The 22866-nt window shown below is 39.5% G+C and overlaps 1 protein-coding gene across 6 annotated transcripts in view; it reads right to left on the bottom strand.

Annotated features, from left to right (window-relative positions):
* Positions 1-907: 907 nt before the first annotated feature.
* The window catches only part of LOC101855103 (4-hydroxybenzoate polyprenyltransferase, mitochondrial), a 34676-nt gene continuing 12717 nt past the window's right edge, over positions 908-22866 (bottom strand). For 3 of the 6 annotated variants that reach the window (XM_013083056.1, XM_005099274.3, XM_013083057.2), the window contains exons 6-8: positions 16772-16905; positions 5273-5461; positions 3156-3543 (exon numbers count right to left, since the gene is read on the bottom strand). In XM_013083056.1, coding sequence (XP_012938510.1) covers positions 3385-3543; positions 5273-5461; positions 16772-16905 — 482 coding nt within the window. In that variant the 3' untranslated portion in view covers positions 3156-3384. Of the gene's footprint in view, positions 3544-5272; positions 5462-16771; positions 16906-21034; positions 21166-22866 lie in introns of all 6 variants that reach the window. The other 3 variants (XR_004858595.1, XM_005099273.2, XM_005099275.3) reach the window with 3 other exon arrangements.

Below are 22866 nucleotides of genomic sequence, written 5' to 3'. Positions count from 1 at the left end.
CTGCGAGACAGCTTGGGACTTCTTAATTTTTTTAAGTGGGTGTGTTTAAACCCCCCATGATACAATTAAAACATTTAGGAGGCAGGCTTTGACCCTGCTTCTCAGGGCCAATACGGGCTGAAAGGGATACAACATCCCAGCAGAAAGACTGAGAAACTTGATAAAAAATTCTTCTCACTCGGGAATCAAACTCGGGTCTCCTCTATGCGTGACAGAGAAGTGCCTAATTGCTACACCACAGATGCTGGTCAGCAGTTCCTTTTGTCATTTTGTTTTTCTAACAGAGCAAAGCAACCCCAACCACCAACAGTTTATACAGTTGCTTCCTGCAAATTGAGAAAGTAAGGCATTCAAATTAACTGGGGGGGGGGGGGAGGATTTTTTAAGTAAAAGATCTCGTTAACTTTTTAATTCTAAATATTCAACGTTTTAACGTCCCTATCGATATAATTTAAGGGATGGGCTGCTTTTAATTTGACCCTTCCTGTCGTGACAAACTCAGGCAGAGTGGGCTGCATTATTCCAGCAAATAAAAAGGTAGATGATTAAAAATTTTCCCAAGAGTTAATAGAATTCAAGTCTTTTCTGAGTGCAACAGCGACAGCCTTTTCATGTCACAAGTATGCTCACTGCCGGAAATTTGCATTTAGGATAAAAGTATTATTACGCGGTTGTCTTTTCAAGAAAAGTGCCTTTCCTTTCGCACTAGGTGGTTTCCATTAGTGAATGCCATCCCACAAAACTGAAAAAAATAACAGAGCAGCTCTATTTCTAGTGGAAAGAAATGTTTGACAATGCTTACAAATAATTATATTCTATTCCATTCTTGTTAACCTTAAGGTATTACTACAGCACACTGAACACTAATGTGGAATGATGCCAAATGACAAAATACAATCAAACCAAGTTGAAGTGAGAAACATTTTGTTTATTAAAAAAAGGCACCAAATCAGGCGTCTGTTTAGACTTCATAAAACAAATACATGTGAAGAGGAACTTAATCATGTACAAGAACAATGGTGTAGTCGCTACATGAAAGAATCAGGTAGATTGGTGAAAACAAATACGGTAGTCAAGCCTCAGGATTCCCAGAAAACATTTCTTAGTCCAATGCGATTGTTAAATAAAAAGCTTTACTAATTCCTCTTTGAAACAAACCGATATTTAAAACTACTGCCATAAAAAAAATTGATTGTGTTGTAGAAGCACTATAATTATTAGTGGGAAAACGACAACTGAATCCACGGGTGGATCGTCACGCTAGGTGTGTTTGGTCATGGTTTTAGGAGGGTACCTGGTAGGGTTATTCAAACGAAAACCCTTTGACTAGGAGAAACGGAAATGACCTAATTTTATTATTTTTTAATTTAAAAAGATGGGGGGCACTCTCTTTAAATAGCAGGCAAAATGATAAAATACAAAAGAAGCTGTAAGAAAAACAAAGTAAAAAATGGAATTACCAGACATTGAGCTGCTATTTTCTAAAACGAAACATTTTTTTAAAAGGCTCAACTGAAAGGCCGTTCTTTACCCAATACTGGTGTACATAGACCTAAATATAATGAAGAAATCTGTAGCCTATTTTCCTGGTCAATGGAAATATTCCAATGTGAAGCTCATTACCGGTCGAACTCGAAAGTGTTGCTCATCGTGTTACTCATTTTCAACCTGTCAATTTCAAATTCTCTCAATTTTCAAATTCAAGTCAATAGGCTGATCTAGGACAATGGCCGAAAGAAGAAAATCTATTCCAACCCAATCTTTGTTGCTTCCCTTGATTCTCTGACACAGCCGATGCCATAACACTGTTCACATATCCCTCCAACTAAGGATCCCTCGAACTACCAAGGCGGTCCCAGCGAATTCGAGCTATCCGTGTTATACTGTATAGGGAAACTGCTTTCCTGGTTAAGCGAAACATTTAGTTTTGAAGCAGACACCCCCCCCCCCCCTTCTTTTTTGCGCACAAGCTGGCTGACCTGACAATGGTGACCTTAAAAATCAAATGCGTTTGTTTTCAAGGCCGCAAGTCGGGCGATCCATTTGTGTTAGAGAACTGATCTCCCAACGGGTACTGGGTAAGACATTACTTGTCCCATTCTTGCAAACATATTTAGGCCTGTCAACAACATCACGAAGTTTGACTTTATGTAGGTACCACAAGTCTACGCTCGCGCTGTTTTTCATCCTCCATATATCGGCTCATAACTTTCCAATTGATACAAAATAAACAGGTTTGACACCAGCAAAACTTGTTTTAGTTTTTCTCTTCTTGTTGGTATATTGTTTGTCGGTTCGTTATTATGCCACAGTCCTCCATCAATAGACAGTCACGGCCGAGTCGGGCCGCCTTTGCTGGCTTTAGCGTAGTTCGGAAGCTCCAGTTTTCACCCCCCCCTCTCTTTGTTCAACTACTCATAACTTTTTTATTTCTCAATTGATTTTTTTTTTTTTGGGTGTTGTTCATGGTTTCACAAGCTCTACAGGATAAAAGTCTTTCCCTTGAGCTTTGAGCAAATGAAAATTTTCAATTGTGGTACCTACTTTATGGGATAATAAATTTTCACGTAACAGGCCTCTGAAATTGGTTTTATGTGTGTTGTACGCAAAAATTGTTCACTGAAAATCAGTAAAAAGCCATTTTCATACAATGTTAATAGGATTGAAATTATTCAAAGTCCCACGATTTCTCAAGTCTTTGTGTGCCTCTATATTGTTCTTGACTTCAAGAAGAAGTAATAAATGAGTATGTACACTGTCATGACATGATTGTGTGACAGTTCAAAGCCCTGCCTTTTTCCTTTTTTTTTTTTGTATGCTGCATGAAATTTTCTACTTTTTGAATGAATATGAATCTTGATAACTTTTGAATTTAATGTCTGATTTTAATTATTTGAACTGTGAATTGCATCATTTCTACAGCTCTATCTGATACAGTAAATAAAAACAATTTTCAGACAATTTGAAATTTTTCTTTGGGGTGCCTACTTTATGTGGAAAAGAAAAAACCCAAATAATACAAACGTTATTTTTTTTTTAAAACCAAGAAAGAATTAGACAAGGTTTTTGGTTTCCCTATTAGCTTCATTGGAATTGAATTCTTTGGAAGTGAAACTATTGTTATGTCACTTTGCTGCAGGGACAATAAAAGAAACAGAACAAGCAGACCATAAGAAAACATCATCACAAGGTGGGTAATGCTCATGATAAGTGACCTTTAGGAAAACCTATATGTTCTGATGTGGTTGCATTAAGTGCAGAACCTGTCGCCACTCGGATGTTACGTCAGTTCACAATAATTTTGCCTGAGCTTGGCATCACACAGCTGGAGCACATGGGAGTCTTTGATTTGATTTTGTTCTATAGCATCACATTCTGTTCTCATCAAGCGTCCACTTCAAATCCGTCATCGTCAGCCCTTTGTCGCTTAGACTTCTGAATGTTGGCCATGATAATGCCGACAAACATCACAACCCCTAGGTAGAAGTTACCCCGAAAAGTTTTGGCGCAGTCATCAGCACTATTCAGATCAACCGAGTATGTCTGAAAAAGGAAACAAAAACCACTTTAAACATAAGAAAAGTTAAAAAAACAAGATGCACAAAAACCCAACCCCCCCGCCCCCTTCTCTTGCCTTCAAACCTCCAAACTCCATAACGAGTACAAGCCATCAAAAAAGTACTCCAAAATATGTCTGTCCTATGAATCTTTCACTTCTAGAATTCTAATGAGGTTGTGGGTTCAGAGGTTCAAAGCTCAGATCGGCTCAACGATGTATTCTTGGGGAACACAATTTTCCTCACTTCACCAAGTGTGAATGGATATGGACATACACAGCAAAAGATCTTGTCAGTGTGTTAGTGATTTAGAGCCTGTAAAATGGAAGCTTGCACTGTATGCTTCCAAGGAAGTTGAGATGGTTTCAGAAAGCTATCAGGTCTGCAGGGGAAAAAATATACAGCTCACTGTTGAGCAAGAATTTGCGCCATACAAAAATATCATTTATTATTGTCATCATCATCATCATTATTATTATCATCATCATTATTTAGACTAGTGTCTCGGCTTTTGCCTCTATCTTTCTCTCCCTTGTTCTTGGTTTTCCTCTGCTCCTCTAACCATCTCAGAAGCCTTTCAAGTTTATACTTGTCACTCACCGATTTACTAAACATATGCAAGTCTGATCAATCATGATCTTCTCTATCATGTTGCTTCCTTTTTTATCTTCCTTTTAATGGGCAATAGTTCCTCAAAGATGATAAAGTCAAACCATCTCAGTCCAAAAGTCTGTTTCAAGTGTCCACACAAAAAACACTCAATTGGAAAGGATAAGACTACAAACTATCACTATAACTTCAAAAACTTTTAGATAAGACATGCTCACTGCAAGGTTTAAAAATTAATTCTAATTGACGAAAATGAAGCAAATTTTTCGTGACCATGTGCGCAATTCGACTGCTCAGCGTAAGACTCTGTAATACCTATATCATTTTTCAAAATGGATTTTGGCAGATTCTTACATGAAACAGTTGATTTTAAAAGTGCAATTAGAAAATTCAATAAAATACGGTCAAGATATACAAATAAAAAACACCCAAAAATGTTCCAAGTGTACATATTATTATCATAGGTACCCTTTGTTGTTATTACTTGATGACCCAGCCACTCCAGGTCATTAGCCCATTCTTGTATGACCTTGTGAGTCAATAAAAGACCTGTGTAGTAACTGATGAATCAGAGTGATGGCAAATCTTTTTAGTAAGAGTTTTATGGCACTTGCAACACAATAAGGTCATATAAGTGCTGAAGAATAGAGGTGTTACAAGAGAGTAACAAAACAAAATAAAAGGAAGGGAGAAAAAGATGATAGATGTTTGATAGGAAAGAAGGAGCAAACCACACCAGAGCACCCGCCAACCACCCATGATGGCAAATCTAAACTCTTTTTACTCTTTCAGGACGTAGAGCAGACACATGTGTCCAATCAGCAGCAGAGAGAGGAAATGTTTCGGCACATTTTGAACCATCATTCTCAAATCAGAAACACGAGTTTGCATACTTCATGGTATGCATGTTGTTGTATGCCTTTTAAAGTTTCAGATAAAGAAAACGAATTCGCAAAATCTGTTTAAATAATACTAAAGTTATGCCTCAAAACAGAACATTAAAGCATTGTTGAATGACCAGAATGTGTATCCTCAATGAGGTAAAACTTGCCACCTAACGAATCCCCCACTGTTACTGCTACGATGTTCAAGACTCCCCACTCTACCTGCTGAGCCAGCCTTCCACATGTGATGGCAACGGCAGCGTAGTAAGGCCAAGTCATATCATTCATTAAACCAGCTGTGGTTAACCCTCCCGACATAAGGGCAGTAAAACCATACAGCCAAGGCTTTGTGTTGTCTCCAAGCTTGAGTGCTGTTGACTTCACACCAATCAGCATGTCATCGTATTTGTCCTGAAACATTGGTTGTTTTCTTTAAGACTCAAAAACTCAATGCTTTATACTGTAATAAACAAACAAGAAAGTGGTACAAATTTCTACCTTGAGACATACGTATGAATAGTTCCATGACAAAGTCTATTTTAATTTTGTCCACAAGTTTTGAAAGGAGAAAAATGAGAAAACATGTCTGCCACAAACAGTAGAATTTCTAAAAATTTTCCAAAAGTGGTCAGACATTGTGACTTGTGACAATGGAAATTAATTTACAGACTGTAACTCGAAGCTAAAACATGAGTATGGGGAAAACAAGCTATGTTTCTCTTTCTTGCCATATAGGACAAGTGAGTTTTTGCCAAGGAACTCTTTATCAATTCACCTCTTTCAACACATTTAGATGCTTCATAGAGCTCCAATAAAAGTGCAGTTGAAGTGCAACAAAATGCTTTTTTAAACAGAACAGTGATTACATGAGTGCATAAATCTATCTGCTGCTAGAAACACTTACATGTATATTCTAAATTACATAAATAAAACAACATTAGATTTATATTTAAGTCAATAAGTGTATAAAAAAAGTTATTGCAATCCTTTCAAGTCTTTCTTTCTAACACATTTCAATAAAGGAATTTTTAAAAGCCATCAGACAATTAAGGTCGTTCAGTACTCTAAAGAACCATAAAGTAGTCCTTCATAACATACTAAAATGCTAATTCAAACCACCTGACAAATCCCCTCCTCCCCAGCACACACAAGTCAGCACATCATTTATGCATGGGGCATGACAGCAAGTATATAATAACTGACAGCCCACATACTTTTGGCATGATAACCTAAAACTCAGGGCTCTGACCATCATGTATCACTTTCGACTGCCATTACAGGCACGCCTAATTGACGAAAGTCTGGATGTTACTGTGTCTTTGGAATATAATATAAACTAAATAAAGAATAAAAATAAACATAAATTCCACTTTACTGATCTGGCGGGAAATTTGTTTTATGATAACACACATAATCACACAAATAAATAAATAAAATGCATGAATAATACACAATGTCACAAACAATGACAATCCGCACACAATTGCTGGTCACCACTGTGCAGTGCCCTGTTTAAACTAAGTTAGGGTTATTGTGTGTTGCTCAAGGACCCATCCAAATGACCTCCCACCTAAAAGCTGTGTCACAGACATACACATGACATTGTGAACCTAAACTCACTAACCAACTTTGAACCTATACTGAATAGCCGACACGCACATTTCTTATTAAAAGAGGAATTGTAAAGCAGTAGCTCAATTCTGGAGTATTTCATAACAATCCACTGTGATCAAAACATACAGCTTTATAATTCTTTAGCTCGAAGGTTAGAGGTACCTTCATTTAAAATTCGAGTTCCGAAGAGTGTCTGGCTTCTTCTAAAAAGTGACGCAAAGGTCGGCTTCACCAGAATTATATCTCATATGTATAGATATTTGGACCTCAAACAAATTATTTAAAAAAATCCAATCCCCCCCCCCCCACACACATCTTTGCCGTTTTATTCATTCCTCTAAAAGTGTCATATTATACACACAAAAAATAGCTTTTTAAACAGCAAGGGGTTGGATCACTAGAGAATAGAACAAATTGTCGTATGGTAAGTCTCAACACTTGAAATACATGGGACATTTATAGTTAATTTCTTTAAAAAAGCGTCTTGTTCAACATTTTATAATAATACAGAGTCGGCAGTAAGTAAAGCATGCATTAGAGATTCCCGTATGCTTTTACCTATGCAGCTGTGAGCCAATACTGAACAGAATTTTAAAAAGTGGAATAGGAAATCAATGTCTCAATTCTGGAGTATTTCACAAACATACAGTGGAACTCAGATTCAGCAAAGTCGTCAGGCTTGACCTTCAATTTCCTTCAATCCGAGAGTTTGTTATAGCAAACATAAGGTTTTTGTGTAGATAATTACAGGCACCAAGCGAGAAATGTATAATGTATAATGTATTTGACTTTCTCAACCAAAAGTACTTTGGTTTCAATAGAGAGGAATTTTAGTTTCTATGATGCCATACGAAGAAATGCTGGAAAATTCCAGGAAAATACACTGAACACTACCAAGCACACACAGTGCAAAACGGCCAATTTTATCAAATGTACGCCTGTGTCATCTATCATCTATATTGTTCCATTGTTTCAGGAAGCAACATCCTTGCATTCCGGACATGTCCATTGATGCATCGTTGCTCTCTCCAAAAAGTTGCGAGGACCTTTCTACTGATTGTGCCGGTGCATATCTGGTTGAATGTTCTTCTGTTCTTTCCTTTAAGGGTGCCAGATTTTCTGCTTCCTTTTTGTACTCCCAAAACCATTATCCTCTCCACAGCAGTACTGGCCTCTGCCTCCTTATCTTCCTCTTTAATCAGGTGGCGAGAGAGACATTTCAGGATATCGACCTTGTCTGCTTGAACCATGATGTCTACTGAGGTGGCCTCACCAGCCAGTCTCTCGGCTTTTTCATTTCCTTTACTGCCTGCATGGCCAGGGCAGAAAATACATGTGAGCGATCTTATTGGCGTTGCTTCAATCAGTTGAATCCATTCTGGTCTCTGGAAACCTTTTTCGATCTTTCTAGGGGTACACATGGAATCTGTGATGAGAACAGCATGGGTTGTGTGGGGACGATCTTGGGCCATCCATTCAAGTGCTTTCGTGATGGCTTCAATTTCCATTCGCATATTTGATGTAGCCCTGCTGCAGGCTCCAGATGCACTGTGGATGATTTTATTGTTGGGAATGCAACAAATCCCCATCCACTTAGTTGGTTATCTCTTTTCACTGAGCCATCTGTATAAATTACAAGATCGCCTGCTTTCGAGTTTCTGTCAACAATCTCGATGATATCACTCTCGTTGACGGAAGCTGCAACATTTCTTCTGTCTCTGCCCATGCTTACTTCGACCTAGGTGAGGTCCCTGTATTCTCTGCCACCTGTGTCCATTCTTCGCCAAGTGGTAGATTTTCAGGTACACAGACTTTACTGAGAGAATCCTCTACTTCTGCCATCCAAGATTTTCCTCTTTTGATTCTGCCTCTCTTTTTGTCATGAAGTACTTTGTGTAGTGGATGATCTTTCTTGCCCATTACACTTAGATACATCTTTGCTTGCGCTATCCTACGGCATACTCTGATGCCACTTAAACCTAGCAAGAAGCGCATGTACAATATTAGAGTGTCCTTGGTGCAGCCCAGCAATGCTCTCATTACCTCATTCTGCATTCAATCCAGCTTTGTGATCTGTGTGTCAAACAGAGTGAGACAGTCCAATCCGTAATCAATGACAGATAAGACGACCAGCTGCAACATCAGGAAGAGCACTCTTTGTAGAGTCAGAGCGGCTGCCATGGTCTTGATTGCACCCACATTGGCCTTTGTAACAACATGATCCACATGCTATTCCCAGATACTTCAGCTCTGACTGTCTGTCGATAACCTCATAGTTGAAAGTGATTGGAGGAGTTATGTCTTGAACAATCCTGTTACGAGGGAACACCAAAGTACCTTTGCTTTTGAAGGATGGATAACTGCTTCATTTTGGTCGTACCATTTAACAACAGAGTGAAATCTTTTCTCCATGTTCCTTGCCAGCTGAAGTCTGTCATCTCTGTGCTTGTATGCCATTAAGTCATCTGCAAAGCTCAGGACACGTCCAGATTCCTTCTGATGCATCATTACCTGTGAAGTGTACACATTGAAAAGCACAGGAGAAAGGGGGGATCCTTGGGGCAATCCTGGAGAAATTGATATGGGATCTGAAGTCCATTCACCCCGTCTCAGAGCCATTTTTCTCTCCACTAGGGCTACAGCTACTCATCTTATCAGCCATATGTCCACATCAAATTCCAGGAGGCCGTCGATCAAACGTTCATAGTTGACCCGGTTGTAAGCATCTTCAAGGTCAAGTGCCATCACAACTGTTTTCTTCCGCTGCTGAAAGCCTTCATAGATGTCATACGCCACGACTGCTGCATTCACAGCAGTTTCTTGATGGGGTCTATAGCTGCCAAGCTCATTTGGTAACGGTGACTTCTTCTCAAAGTGTGCTGATATCCGTCCAGAATTTTCTCATAGGTGTTCTGCATGGCTATGATCCAGTAACCACTGAGAGCCGAATGGTCTTTTCTTGGTTTGGGGATTGGTTTCAAAGAGCTGTGCAACCATTCTTCAGGGATTTTGCCAGTGCCAGTGCTCATGTTGAAGTTTTTTGTCATTTCTTCAATCATCTCATCGTCTGCTTCTTTCATACGGCAATACCTTACACTATTCTGCCCTCCAGCACTGTCATAGGCATGTTTTAATGTTCGGGAAACCTCTTCGCATCCTCGTAGTTTGCATACATCTGTGGGGTCAGCGCATTTGAAATATCTCTTTCAACTTCCTTTCTTGAGTCTATATTTCCCAGGTGTGTTTGACGTATGAATCGGTCCAAGAAAGCCCTTCCTTTCTCTTCATCAGTTTGGAGTGTCTTTCCTGACTCGTCCTTCACATTCACGGTGGTTTTTGAGTGACCCTGTCCACATATCTTCTTTTGCAGTTTCCAGAACTTTGAGAGTGCCTTCTCAGCTGCAATGTTTTTCACAAACTCTTCCCACTTTGTCTTTTAAGTCCTATCTGCTTCAGCTTTGAACTTATCTCGAGCCTGCCTCATCTTCTCTTTAGCTGCCTCCCTTTCTTCCTGTGACATTGGGTTTCTTCCTCTTTCTTTGCAAGTCCTTAACAGCTTTCCTCTTCTCTTTCCACAGGCAATCAATTTCCTTGCTCCACAATGGTGGCTGTGCAACATTAGATCTTAAAGGTTCTCTGTTCCAGGTTTTCTTTCTCAGGCCTCCCAAGGCCGAGGTGTCTGGTTTGTACTTAAACACCCTCTTGACCTTTTGTTTCACTGCCTTTGCACCCTTTGATTACAGTCCATGCCGGCTTTAAGCACGGTCATCGGGAGAAAGCTTAAGCGCGCTTAAAGCCGAAGCGTGCTTAAGTGCGAAGTAGACATAATCCAGAGATCTTCATGTAGAAAATTCCCCGTGCTATTTCCCTTTGTTTGTAAGTAGGCCTGTAGTGGTCCCACAAAAGTGTGCACTGTTATTTAGACACCCGCCATGGTAGTTTTTGTTCGCTTGTTTGTTTTTGTTTGTGGTCGAATGGGAAATGAAAACTTAATTTAGACTCCACGATACAGCACACTAGGCCTACTGTAACACACTGCCTGTGCGTACCACTGCCCGCTGTGTCACTCATACCACCGCCTCCATCCCACCTCGCGCGTGATACACAATCAGGATTAATGGGTAGCGAGGGTCAAAGGTGAAATCGCAGCCAGCCTCCCTTTCTCATCTCCCCGACTCCCTTTTTTTTTTTTGGATCGTGTGTAGCTTTGCCCTAGGCCTAGGCTAGATCCTATGTCCGCACGAACGGCTGTGTGCATCTCTTTGCCTTCCTCTCCGCCCGTGCGAGTGTGTGTGTCCATCACTTGCGTTCTTTGTGTTTCTCTTGACACACTCCACTGTTGCGGTGTAAACTGTGTTCGAACTTCGATGGGTCATCATGAAAATATTGACTGCCTTGTAAATGAAGCGTGCTTGAAGCCGAAGTTACCATGCTTATAGGGGTGTAATTTATATAGCAAAAATTCAGTAAGAGCCGTTTAGCGTGCTTGAGTCCGAAACGTGCTTAAGGCCGGCGTGCTTATAGCCGGCACGGACTGTATTAGAACTGAGCATGGCAGGTGGTCGCTACCATGATCTGCCAGTACACTCCATTGTGTAAAAGCTTCGCCACTTGTTTTGATCAGGGCCAGATCAATATTGGAGTCCTGCTCGCCAGTTCTTTGATATAGTCTTGTCATGGTGGAAATGTTGACGATGTGGAGATCACTTTCAATCAACTTGCTGTCTAAAGCTTTTCCCTGACCATTTTCGTTGACATGGCCCCAGGCCGAGCTTCTAGCATTGAAGTCCCCAACAATTAGGACAACATCTCCAAGATCGCATAGCTCATGGAGAAACTCCCAGTCATCTTCCTTGACAAGTTTTCCACCTCCAGCATAGAGATTAACAATGACCCATGACCTGTTGCGGATCGTTAGCTCAAGTGATTGTAGCTCCCTGTCCTCCTTGTCCCAAGCAGAGACGCCTCTTACCCAGTGTAGGCTACCATTCCTAACCAGTGTGGCTGATACACGATGAGTCGGGCTCACTGGGTTGATATATATGACGTGTACCCAGGACATGAAAAGGTTTTAGAATTGGTCTCCTGCAAATTAAAGAAGTCTGCGGCAATTCCAATAGCCAATGCAGATGTTTTCCATTTTGAGCCTGTCTGTTTTTCCCTGATTCTTTCTTTACCCTGTTCTTCTTTTACTAGCAACTCCTCTCTTTCCTCTCCTCCTCCCTCTCCTACCCTCAGTCCTCAGCAATGATTCAGGAGAGAGCTTTGCAAAAGGAGCACGTTCTCCCTTGCTCCTGCGCCGTTTCCTTTTTAGATTTTCTAAACTTTTACTAATGTTTGGTTTTTCTAAGGTAGAGAAAAAAACAGTCACCCTGGCAGAGCCCTATACCAGGGAAGGGACAGGGGATGTCCTTACAGAGTCCATACGCCTGGCGCCATCCCTTTTGCTTAGAAGCCAACATTAGCGACTACTTAGTCCTATAGCCATTTATCCCATTAGCACGTAGTAGGTACACTGTGAGATTAGGATTTGTGTAAGGTTGATTGACCTACAGTTGTGTATCCTTATGGCAGATGGTCAGCCACAGGACTGGTGTTTTTTATTGAGGTATTGCTCCTCTAGATTCTTAACCGCATGCGTGCATGCTAACAACATGTGTGTTGGTACGAAAGAAGGCCGCTGATTAGTCGCATAAGATATAAACCAAACGGTAAAGAGAATAATGGTTTACGATGCAGTACCATAGATGGTTTCCAGGATTAGATATGGTTCACTTCGGGAGAAAAATGAGCAAAGTGGCAAAGCCATGTCAGCGGGGACTGTTCACCCTGCAACTGCTTAGTTTTAGTACAGTTTTACAGTGCTAGCAACTGCATAAGATCAAATGAGCACCAATGAGTGGATGTCAATAGAGAAGTCCAAACGGAGAATCAGGCTTACTCTGCTCACCCCTATAGCCTCAACAGTACAAAGTCTGCTTCGACTATCAAGGCACCCCAGAAATAGCAGTTCAAAAGAGAGAGACAAACATACAAAAGAAGTAGAGGTAAAATGATGATAGTAAGGATGAGGAAAGAAAAAGAAGGAGGTCTCCTTTTGTTGTTCCTGCAACTGCAAGCGACTGCGTTGAATCTGAGCTTGCTCATTTATGTGTTCGTTGACTCTGAGTTATTTTTATTGATTTTTATGAATAACCACCCCCCCAGGAAATCCAACTCCTTTTGCTGAATCCGAGTTTTCGTTGAATCCGACTTCCAATGTATGTAGCAATTGAAATTTACAATTTAACCCTATTCGTATACCCTGGGGTCACTTTGTACCCCCATGGTTGTATTCTTCACATTTGAGAAGACTTCTAGTCCAAAGATCTCTATGAAACTTTCAGTATTTCTCAAAAAATCATTTTGAGAGACTGCTATGCAAAGCGTACCGATCGGATTAACGAGTAAATTTACCCTTTGGAAAGTGGTGGCACAGAGTTTCCCATGTGGTATGGATATGATAGTAAAACACGACGTATGGATAAGGTTTAATAAATTCTTACGTTAAAAACAATAAAAATCTGGCTCCATCATGCTCTTAGGCATATTGAATGTTCTGTTTAGATTTTGAGGTTGGAAAAGCGTGTGGTTTCTTCTTAAGACGCAAAGATTGAACCACCAGAATTGTATTATATAGATTTTTTAAAAAAATATTTAAAAAAAAAAATTTATAAAAGATTTTCGATGAAAAAGTTTCTATGAATGGGTCAGGTAGAATGGGAACTCACCATACTGAATCATAACAGTTCATACTTATAACTAAAAAAAACCCAAACCACTTGTTAATATACTAAAATGTTGGATTTAACTTTGGTTCATTTATAAATTTCAGTCATGGAGAAAAACATCAACAAGTTAATGGGCTTAAGTACAGTTAAAAGGCAAGATAGACAAACAGAATCATGAGAAAGGAAAAATGTGTTCATTAACTCTTCATCTCCGGCTCGGGCACACTCCTTTACGACGACTTCGACATCAAATTACTTTTCGGCAATTGTCGAAAACAGGTCTCTTATACCGGAAGTTCATTCATTAGATGAAGAACTATCAAAATAGGTTTGCTAGTTTCGATTTAATGATCCATTTAAAGCAGTTTTCGTCATTTTTAGATTTAGCACCAAAAAAAGGGCCCCGGCGCAGTGGGTTTACCTTCCTCGGAGATAAAGAGTTAATTGATCTAAAAAAATGCACATATCCACTACATGGACCAATTTGAACCACATTTTGTTTGTCAAGGACAACGTCAAAGAGAAGCATCTTCACACAATCCCATGCAGTTGGAACTGTCCCACCCCCCTGCCGAAAAAATAATTTTAAAAAATTACAAGGACCACACTTAAATTTCATGAGCAGAATGAGGAATGCACGTTACTGATTTGAAGTTTTGGAGCAGAAAAACGGATTAAGCTCTTCAAGCTGCAATGCCATTGTCATACAAAATGTATTAATTTCAAAGCAGTAGCCATAAACTCAAAGGAAACTCTGTAATAAACATGCATTGCCCTTCGGTCACTTGGTCAAACAAGACTTTTAAATTACATACAGGGAATAATAAACTGAGCCAAAGTCAAACAGATCTATGCTTATGCAGACAGCATGAGATATAATAATACTGCAAACGATAAGGAATGATTTGTTCAGTTTTTGTTAGAGTTTTAAGGCACCTGCAACACAATAGGATCATATAAGTGCGGAACATTAGAGGTGTTTCAATTACAAGAGAGAAACAAACAAAAAAAGAGGGAGGAGAGATAAGGAGGAGTTTTTTTTAATTAAAGAAAGAAGGTGCAAACCACACCAAAGCATTCACCATCCACCCATGATAAAGAGTGTAGTAGGTTGGCAGGTTCTTTGGAGTGGTTTGGTCCTTCCCTATCAAACATCTGTCGTCCATATCTCTCCTTCTTTTCTATGTAATTTACTCTCTTGTAGCCCCTCTAATTTTTGGCACTTATATAACCTATAAGCATTGCAAGTGCAGTAAAACTCTTACAAAACCTAAACTAATTTAAGGGGAAACTGAAAAAAGGCAAAAGACACTGAAGACATTAGAAGGATAATGATCATGGGGTGACTTCAGCTCTAGATTTACAGGGTTACGGTGGCACTGACACTGTAAGTATATACTTGTTTAGGTGCGAGGAAAGTTTGACAAAGAGGGCTTGCTGGGTGGACAGCACAATATGGCCACATTTTGACAGGATAAGCAGAGGATAAAAATAATAAGTACGCCCATAAAAAGAGACCAAAAAAAAATTAAAGCAGACGGGAAGAGTACACATCTACAGTTGTAAATTTCACACGAAATGGGATATGCACTAAGTCAATTAGTATTAGTAGCATTTTTAGTAGTTTATAAGTATCAAATGGAACTCAGCAAGGATAAACTTTGATCTCTACCAGACACAGTCTCCAGAGCAACTGGTCTACAACAATTATGAATCAATGAGCAACGGTCTTGACTAAAGTGACAGCATATTACTGTCGAAGGTATCCAACATTCTTGTCTTGAATGACCAAAGGAATGTAAGTATCTTACACTACCAAGGCAAAAAATAATAGGTCCCAGTCAGTTTGCTGGAGTGGAATTAAGTTATCTTTGGTCCAACCCCCCTTCTCCCCCCCCCCTCCCAAATTGTATATTGACTCTTCGGGGATTGAACTGTAATGAGACAAAATGGCGTGAACTCTGGCCAAAATGGTGACTGCCGTAGTGCAGAGGTTTTGCAAAGGGTTCACCCAAATGAAAAGACAGAGATAGAGAGAGAGAGAGGAACATTACTATAGTAGCCAGGGTCTAGAACAAAGAAGTACTAAGAAACTGGCACCTTCAGGCGCTTTACTCAAGTAGGCAAGAATATCTAAAAACTATTCCTTATGAATTGTTATATAACTCACTGCACGCTAAAATTGACCCATCCCAAAGCAAAAAAGGCACAGCAAGCAAAAGCACAAGATGAAGGTAGGTTGGGAAAATAACTGATAATTAGGAAAAAAACAAAGAGAAATAAATCTGTGGTACAGCATCATACAAAATACAAGTAGGCATACCAAAAAGTACAATGTCATTCTTTTTTCCCCCCCATTAAATGTAATAAATGGCTGTGTGGCAAAACCAGAATAGGACATACTCACAGAACTAACACAAGGAACATTGGGAAAAAACTTTAAGTGCTGCTCTCACTGATTTTGGGTTTGATGGCTTTAACAAAAAAGCCATTGACTAATGTGTTAGAGAAAATATACAAGTCCGAATTCATTATTTTTTAAAAAGAAAAATTTGCAACTTTATCATTAATTATACAGTGAAAACCTGATATAACTGGGGTGGTGGGACCAGAGAAAAAAATCCTATTATATCAGATCCCTGTGAAATCAGAAATAAGCATTTGTGGACTAATCAAACTGTATTTGTTAATGGGTAGTTTCCCCTGCAAAAAGTACCCTGTGCATGACACATTACGCGTGTGTGTAGCTGGGCTTAGGGCTAGATCGAAGTCTGCAACACACCGCAGCCCTTTCTTGCTTTACCCGCTGCGTGTGCCTGCAGTGGCATGGCCAGCGTGGGCTCACTCCATCTCTGCGTTACTCTCTCCCTCTCTCTATCTTACTTTTAACACATTGCTAACGAGCCTTTGTCCCTGCTATAACCCATTGGGCTCCAATGAGGCCCTGTTACTGCCGATAACTTTTAATAGAGACAAAGAGTAGGAAAAAACGGGGATTTAAAAAATCCCAGTTATTACCGGATCCCTGTTATTACCAGGTCAGTTATATGGTTTCCACTGTACACTAGATTGCCTATCCACTAAAACTAAGTCCCACTTAATTCATATTTAAGAAAGTGAAAGAAATTCCAAACACTAACAGGAAAATAAATCTAGATAGACAGCAAAAAGGAAGGAACAAAAAAGCACTGAATTATTATAATATATATGTAACTACAAGCAGAAAATCAATTGTAGGCAATTCCAAAGGCTAAAAGAAGCGGGAGAGGGTTGCTATTGGCATACCTAAATGTTATGGTCCAGTTTCTACTTCTACCACTTCTACCAGTGGCCTTACCTGATGGGCATAAATGGTGTCATATACCAAAGTCCACAAAACGCAAGAGAAATACAGGGGCAGGCAGACGGACCAATCGTTGGATCCCTGAACAGCCGACCAACCCAGCAGAGCCCCATAGTTGAATGTGAACCCTACAAGAAGGGGCGAGAAAGTATGGGCGGGAAGTTGGCCCATAAAGTCATTAGCTTCGAAGCAATGAATTTTCAAATCAAAAGGTCATATCACCAAGTTTTGTAACCCTCTCAAAGCCCATTTGATTTCATAATGACAATCTTTCATTGCTTCAAATCCTTGGGAAATATACAGCATTGCAGCCTGTTAAGAACCTTACTCTCTTATTCACATACACAGGTAGGCTATGAACCTGGCAATGAACTCCTTTGCAGTTCGGTGAACTTGGAAAAATAAGGCAAAGAATCTTTCCTATACTTTGCAAGGAATTAAAACCATATTTGATGGGGGGGGGGGGGGGGGGGGGGGGGGGGTTGGTAAGTGTTTTACGATGTTTGCAACTGCAAAAGGTCATATGAGCGCGCAGGACACATTAAACAGTTTGGTAGGAATTATGAATTTTGCCTGGGTGGCGGCCGAAGCCCACTCTTATTAATTTTAGGACCACCAAGGGATCTTCAATGGGCGCAACTTGCACATGGGACCTCAGAGATTTTTTCACCATTATCCGAGAAGGCTAGATGTTAGATCTTACCTACCATAAGATCAGGGATGTGGCTGAAAGACAGTAGTGAGAGAAGGAGAAAAGGAGTAGCAGTAGAAAGAGTCAGGAGCCTAGAGGAGGGTGCAAAAAAATAGGGGGGAGGGGGGTGGGGAAGAAAGGAGACGACACAATATGGTTGGAGAGCAGGAAAGGATGTGAAAGGAGAAAATACGGAGAAGAAAAATTTTCTGTCGCTATCAGGTTTCGAATTCAGGACCTATTGAATGAGAGGTGAATAACATAACCTCTAGACCTGGAGAGCCCTAATTTGATAGTGAGCCTAACCACATTACCAGTAAACAAGGATGCCCCACTGCTGTCCACAAAATACTTTGATATAAATGTCCCACAGCATCTTCCCTCCACATATCTGCTCTAAAGTTCCGCGTACCTCAAAAGGAAACGACAGTCCTGGACACCAGACTACTATCAAACAACAAACGTTTCCATTTACTTTTAGTAAGCCGTATATTAGAAAGTTTCAAAATCTATATCTTTTTAAAGCAAAAAAGACCACAAAAGAGAAACAATTGAGATTGATTGATTGCAATGTTATTAGAAAACTCAAATGCTGTTCAAAAAAGTCCCTGCCATAACAGATAAAAAGTCTGAAGATAATTGTTTTTGTTGCCACAGACCCAGTGGTAAACATAGGAATCTGGTTGACCTCATCTCAATTACACTTACTTCATTCCGTTATTCAAAATAAAATGTGGTTTTCCTTGAGTGACAAAATCACAATAAAAAGCCAGGAACCAGAAAGAAATAACTAAACTTGATAAACATAAATATGATTATAGTACAATTTATGGGTTTCCACTTGTACATGCAGTCAGTCACCAAAAGGATAAAGACCTAAAATTTTATAGAAGAACTTATGAAGAAAAAATGGACTTGAAAACTAATAAGTCTTCATAAAGCATGAGATAAATTCTTAGATGCCAGTCTCAGAATACAACGCGTCAGCAAATGCTTTACACAGAACAAATTCAGTAGGAATCCACAACAAATTTTGGTTGGAAATTTAAAAAACCCAACTCATTATTTAATAAAATGACGTATGAAAACAACCAACTCCCTCCCCCCCCCCTCCTGTTTCCAAAAGTAAGAACATGAAAAATATTTTCAAAAGCAATTTTAAAAACGTATGAAATCCACCAGGTCCCATTAGAAATGGCACAGGTTTAACAAGTCACAGATATCTTTTTTACTATCCTTTCCATTTTACACTTTCAACAGAGATTCACTGTGGATCTACACTGTACAGCAAATCTAGCATGAAGCTGTCTATGACAGAAAAGCAACAGAAAAATGACCTACAAGGCTAATAGGTGGCGATAGGTGCAATGCAGCAGAAAAAAAAGCCAATAAATGGCAATGTCACAACACATAAGTTGAGCTGACACACGAAAAACAGAATGTTCTTTACACACTACAGAAAGATAAAAATATCCCCTAACAACAGAAGCTAAAAGAAATCTGAAGCATATTCCTCTCTAATTTAGCATCAAAAGGTTGTAAACTTTGTTATAAAATAACATAGGAAACACTTGAGTATGAACAAACGGCTTCAGGCTTCATGCATATGGAGTGTAGAAAACTCAAAGAGCAAAACTAAAGAACAGGCCTCACTACTTTGTAACCTCCTTTGCATACTCTTAACTGTTTCTTTCCAAACTTGCAAAAGTGTCAAGTATGTAATAGACCTATTTCAGGACCAATTCTTTAGTTTTGCCACTCAAAGCACTTCAGAAAATTTTATTCTATGCCACACAGACATTTCTTGACAAAGCACAATACTCATTTACAATTTGTCAAGCACACTCTCGGCAAAGACTTACAAAATGTGGCTCATATAATATTATATTTCAGGGAGAAAAGTTCGTTCAAAGAGGTGTGGGATTGAGAAATCCTGAGCACAACAAAGACCCATCACCAATCATAACCTAAAAGACAGTTGGGTTGAGTGGATAAATGCAGTGAAGATTTTTTTTCAACATGCACAGAAAAAAACTTGACCCAACAAACACATCAGTCTCAACTGCAAATGACAACCTTTCGTTTTTAGTGCTTCTTTCACGTGCATCAATTTGTATTCCCCCCTCCCCCCCCCCCACCCCCTTAACTCCCACCCACTTAAAGAGGAGGGGGGGGGGGGTCTTGAATTCGCCCTCCCCCGGTCAAAAAAAAAAAGGTTACCAGTCGGAGAAGCTGACCATGAAATCCCCCCCCCCCCCCCCCCACTTTTTTCTTTAATGAAGCTAGCGTCACTGTTGTGTCACTGGGCTTAAACAGATTTTTATGAGTGTACACTTGAAAGAAGTTTTGGGCAGGTTATAGCAATCACTGATGTATTATGTATTTTGTACACCTGCGTTGTGTGTGTGGATAAATCATTGATATCCAACATAAAATGATAAGTAGATACCCTCTTTGAGGTCCTATTCCTACTTCCCCATGGAGAGCAGGGATAACTATAACACTGTACTTCAAATTAAGAACACAAACACACGCACGCAATGCTCAGAGATATGAAAGATCATTTACCAGTGTCGATACCCTACTTCGGTCATTTAAAAAACTATTGGGTTACAAAAGGGGGACGAGTCAAGGATCAAACTTTCCGCACGCAGGACTGTAACGTCATGTGGGGGCGAATTGTATTGCGTCAAAGAGAACAAAGAAAAAATATTTCATTGCAAGTTGCTCATTTTGCAATGGTGTTCCCCTCCCCCCCCCTCCCCCAACCCTTAAAAAAAGACAGCACGCAATAAACATAGTGTGTGAAGGTATTTGAAGACTTGGTACGTTCTCTTAACAGTACAGAGCATTTACTACACCAAAACAGAGTAGATTTTGCTAAACATAACACTACAAATTATCATGTGAATTCAAAGTGATAAAATTTGGTGAAATTAAAGGAAATGCTTAATCTAGGACTACTACTGGAATCCTTCCCAAGTTTACATACAACTCTAAAGTTGAGTTTCAACATTCTAAATTCACAGAGCACTATCGAATAAATAGACCGGTTTATCAAAACAATCAAATAAACTTGATAAAGCTTTTTAATGATAGACAAGATGTGCAGACAAGAAGCTTTGAAAAAAAATCAGACCTCACTCACAAAAATTGAAATAATCAACAAGAGTATAGTATTAAGGGTGAAATAAAAAAAAAAAAAAAAAGAATCCAAAATCAGATCACAGAATATTGAATAACTACAGTATGAAATTTAATTATATTAACCAAATGTCGCATATTTTTAAAATCCTCATCAGCCCCCCACCAAAAAAAAAGGAACAAAAGGACCCCAAAAAAATGACAACAGAAAGGACAAAAAAATACACCAAAAAGTTTCTTGAATAAAGCTGTCCACAGTGGCATCTAATAATGTTTCTTAATCATACTGCGATGTTGCATGAAAACAAACAAAACAGTGGGACATCCTCAAGATCTATGAGAAATACACAACCAGCAGAGAACATAACTACAAAACAAAACCTGAGAAAAAAAAAACCCTGATAGCAACTGACTGCATATACCTGATGAGAGTAAATGGTATCGTAAATGATGGTAAAAACTGTGCAGGCCGCGTACAGACTCAGGGCTGCCAGCTCCACTGAGCCCCTCATCTCACTCCAACCCAGCAGAACACCCCAGTTTAATGTTAGCCCTGGGAAAATGAGGCCATCAAAGGTGAACATTAAGACTAAGATACTATAAATATAATAACTGAACTGGTGGAACAACATGCCTATTCTTATTTCAAAGCAAATACCAGTGAACTTGTGTCCTACAGAGTACACATATCTGAAAAAACAACAACTAGTGTTTCGATAGATAACAGATTCTACATATTTTTAGTGAAAAACAATTATTTACCACTGTCAGTAATTACACAAGAACAGTATTTACTTCATGTTATTGGAAGGGGGGTACCATTATGGGACCAGGGAAGGAATTAATTTCATTACAATCAATAAGAAAAGCCAAATTTTAGCTGATATCGTTGGAGGGAATCAAAACTTTGGGTCAATTAGTCTACTCCATAAGTTACCACCTAATTGGGTGTATTTGTAGTTCCTAAGAGTTTTCATATGTAGACATCATATATAGCTCTTTTGTACAGCTTTGGCCTTGTGACAGTTGATCTTAACCCACAAAGTCAGTAACAAATAACCTGTGGTGTCAGGGGAAATTATGTGATTTAACCATAATATTATGTCGAAAAAATGCTTGAGAACAGGCAAACCAGCCAAGTAAAGGCCATAAACGTAAACATTTTCAGAAAGTAGAAAAGAAATACATAGTTGAGCTCATTTGTGAAAAAGTTAAAAAGTTTGGTGGTGTGAAAAATGGGACAAACGAACCAATACAGCCACTCAAATTATGTCTGATTAAATCGGCCGCGAATCTTACTGCTGATTTAATTGGCCATCGACACTTGGATGATTAAAGCATTATGTACAATCAAAGATCCTACATAACAAGATTGTTCACTAGCCAAAAAAGTGTCAGAGGAAGTCTGCACATTGCTTCAGATGGCACTGCAGTCTTTGTTTTGAAGCTCTCTTTCTTTTTTCCAGAAGAAGAATAGGAATAGCACAGTTTGTTATTTTCACTTTTATTGTTGTTCCACACAAGTAGGGTAACTCTGTTCGCAAAGTCCATGCTTTTTCGAAGAAGACGCCACTGAATTTTGAGGACACATTTCTAATTGGCTCAAAGAGAGGAATGAACTATCTTGTTATACATGATCTTTGGCATAATACAGCTTTGCGTGGGAGGGTCGACATTGAGGAAGTAGAATGCCCAAGTACTACAGTAAAACTCGGATATCTTGAAGTCGTTGGACCAGACCTCTAATTTAGTTAAATTCGAGTGTTTGTGATATCAATGTGAGCAGTGTGGGGTTTATCATATGGCAATGCTTGTTCCCAAAGATCAGAGCACAATCCATGACATAGTCCTATGTCTAAGCTAGCCTTTCACTGTTCAGTAGCCCAGGAGGAGGGGAGGGGAGTATGACTGTGACGCATCTGCAAGATGTTTCATGCCAGGAACGCATATGCTAACGCTCCTCCGATCCCTAGACATACGTAATAACAGCCACACATGTGCTGGCCGGCCATGTGACCTCTCCTGATCCCTGCACCTGCACATGCTAGGACAAGTCATGCCTTACACATGTGTCAACAACATATACATGTTGGCGTGAAATGTGAAAGAGAGCTTCTGATTGGTCATATAATATGTATGCAATAGGCTAAGCATGTAATGACCCATGGTGCAGGACCGATTGATAGTCCCTTGGAATAGAGGTGATAAACTTTGTTGCAGGAGTAAAGTCTTGAAGCAATATCAGTGGGGGGGG

This window comes from Aplysia californica, unplaced genomic scaffold (genome assembly GCF_000002075.1).
Source record: "Aplysia californica isolate F4 #8 unplaced genomic scaffold, AplCal3.0 scaffold00208, whole genome shotgun sequence".
NCBI classification, from domain to species: domain Eukaryota; kingdom Metazoa; phylum Mollusca; class Gastropoda; order Aplysiida; family Aplysiidae; genus Aplysia; species Aplysia californica.
This window is presented reverse-complemented; position numbering and strand designations above follow the sequence as displayed.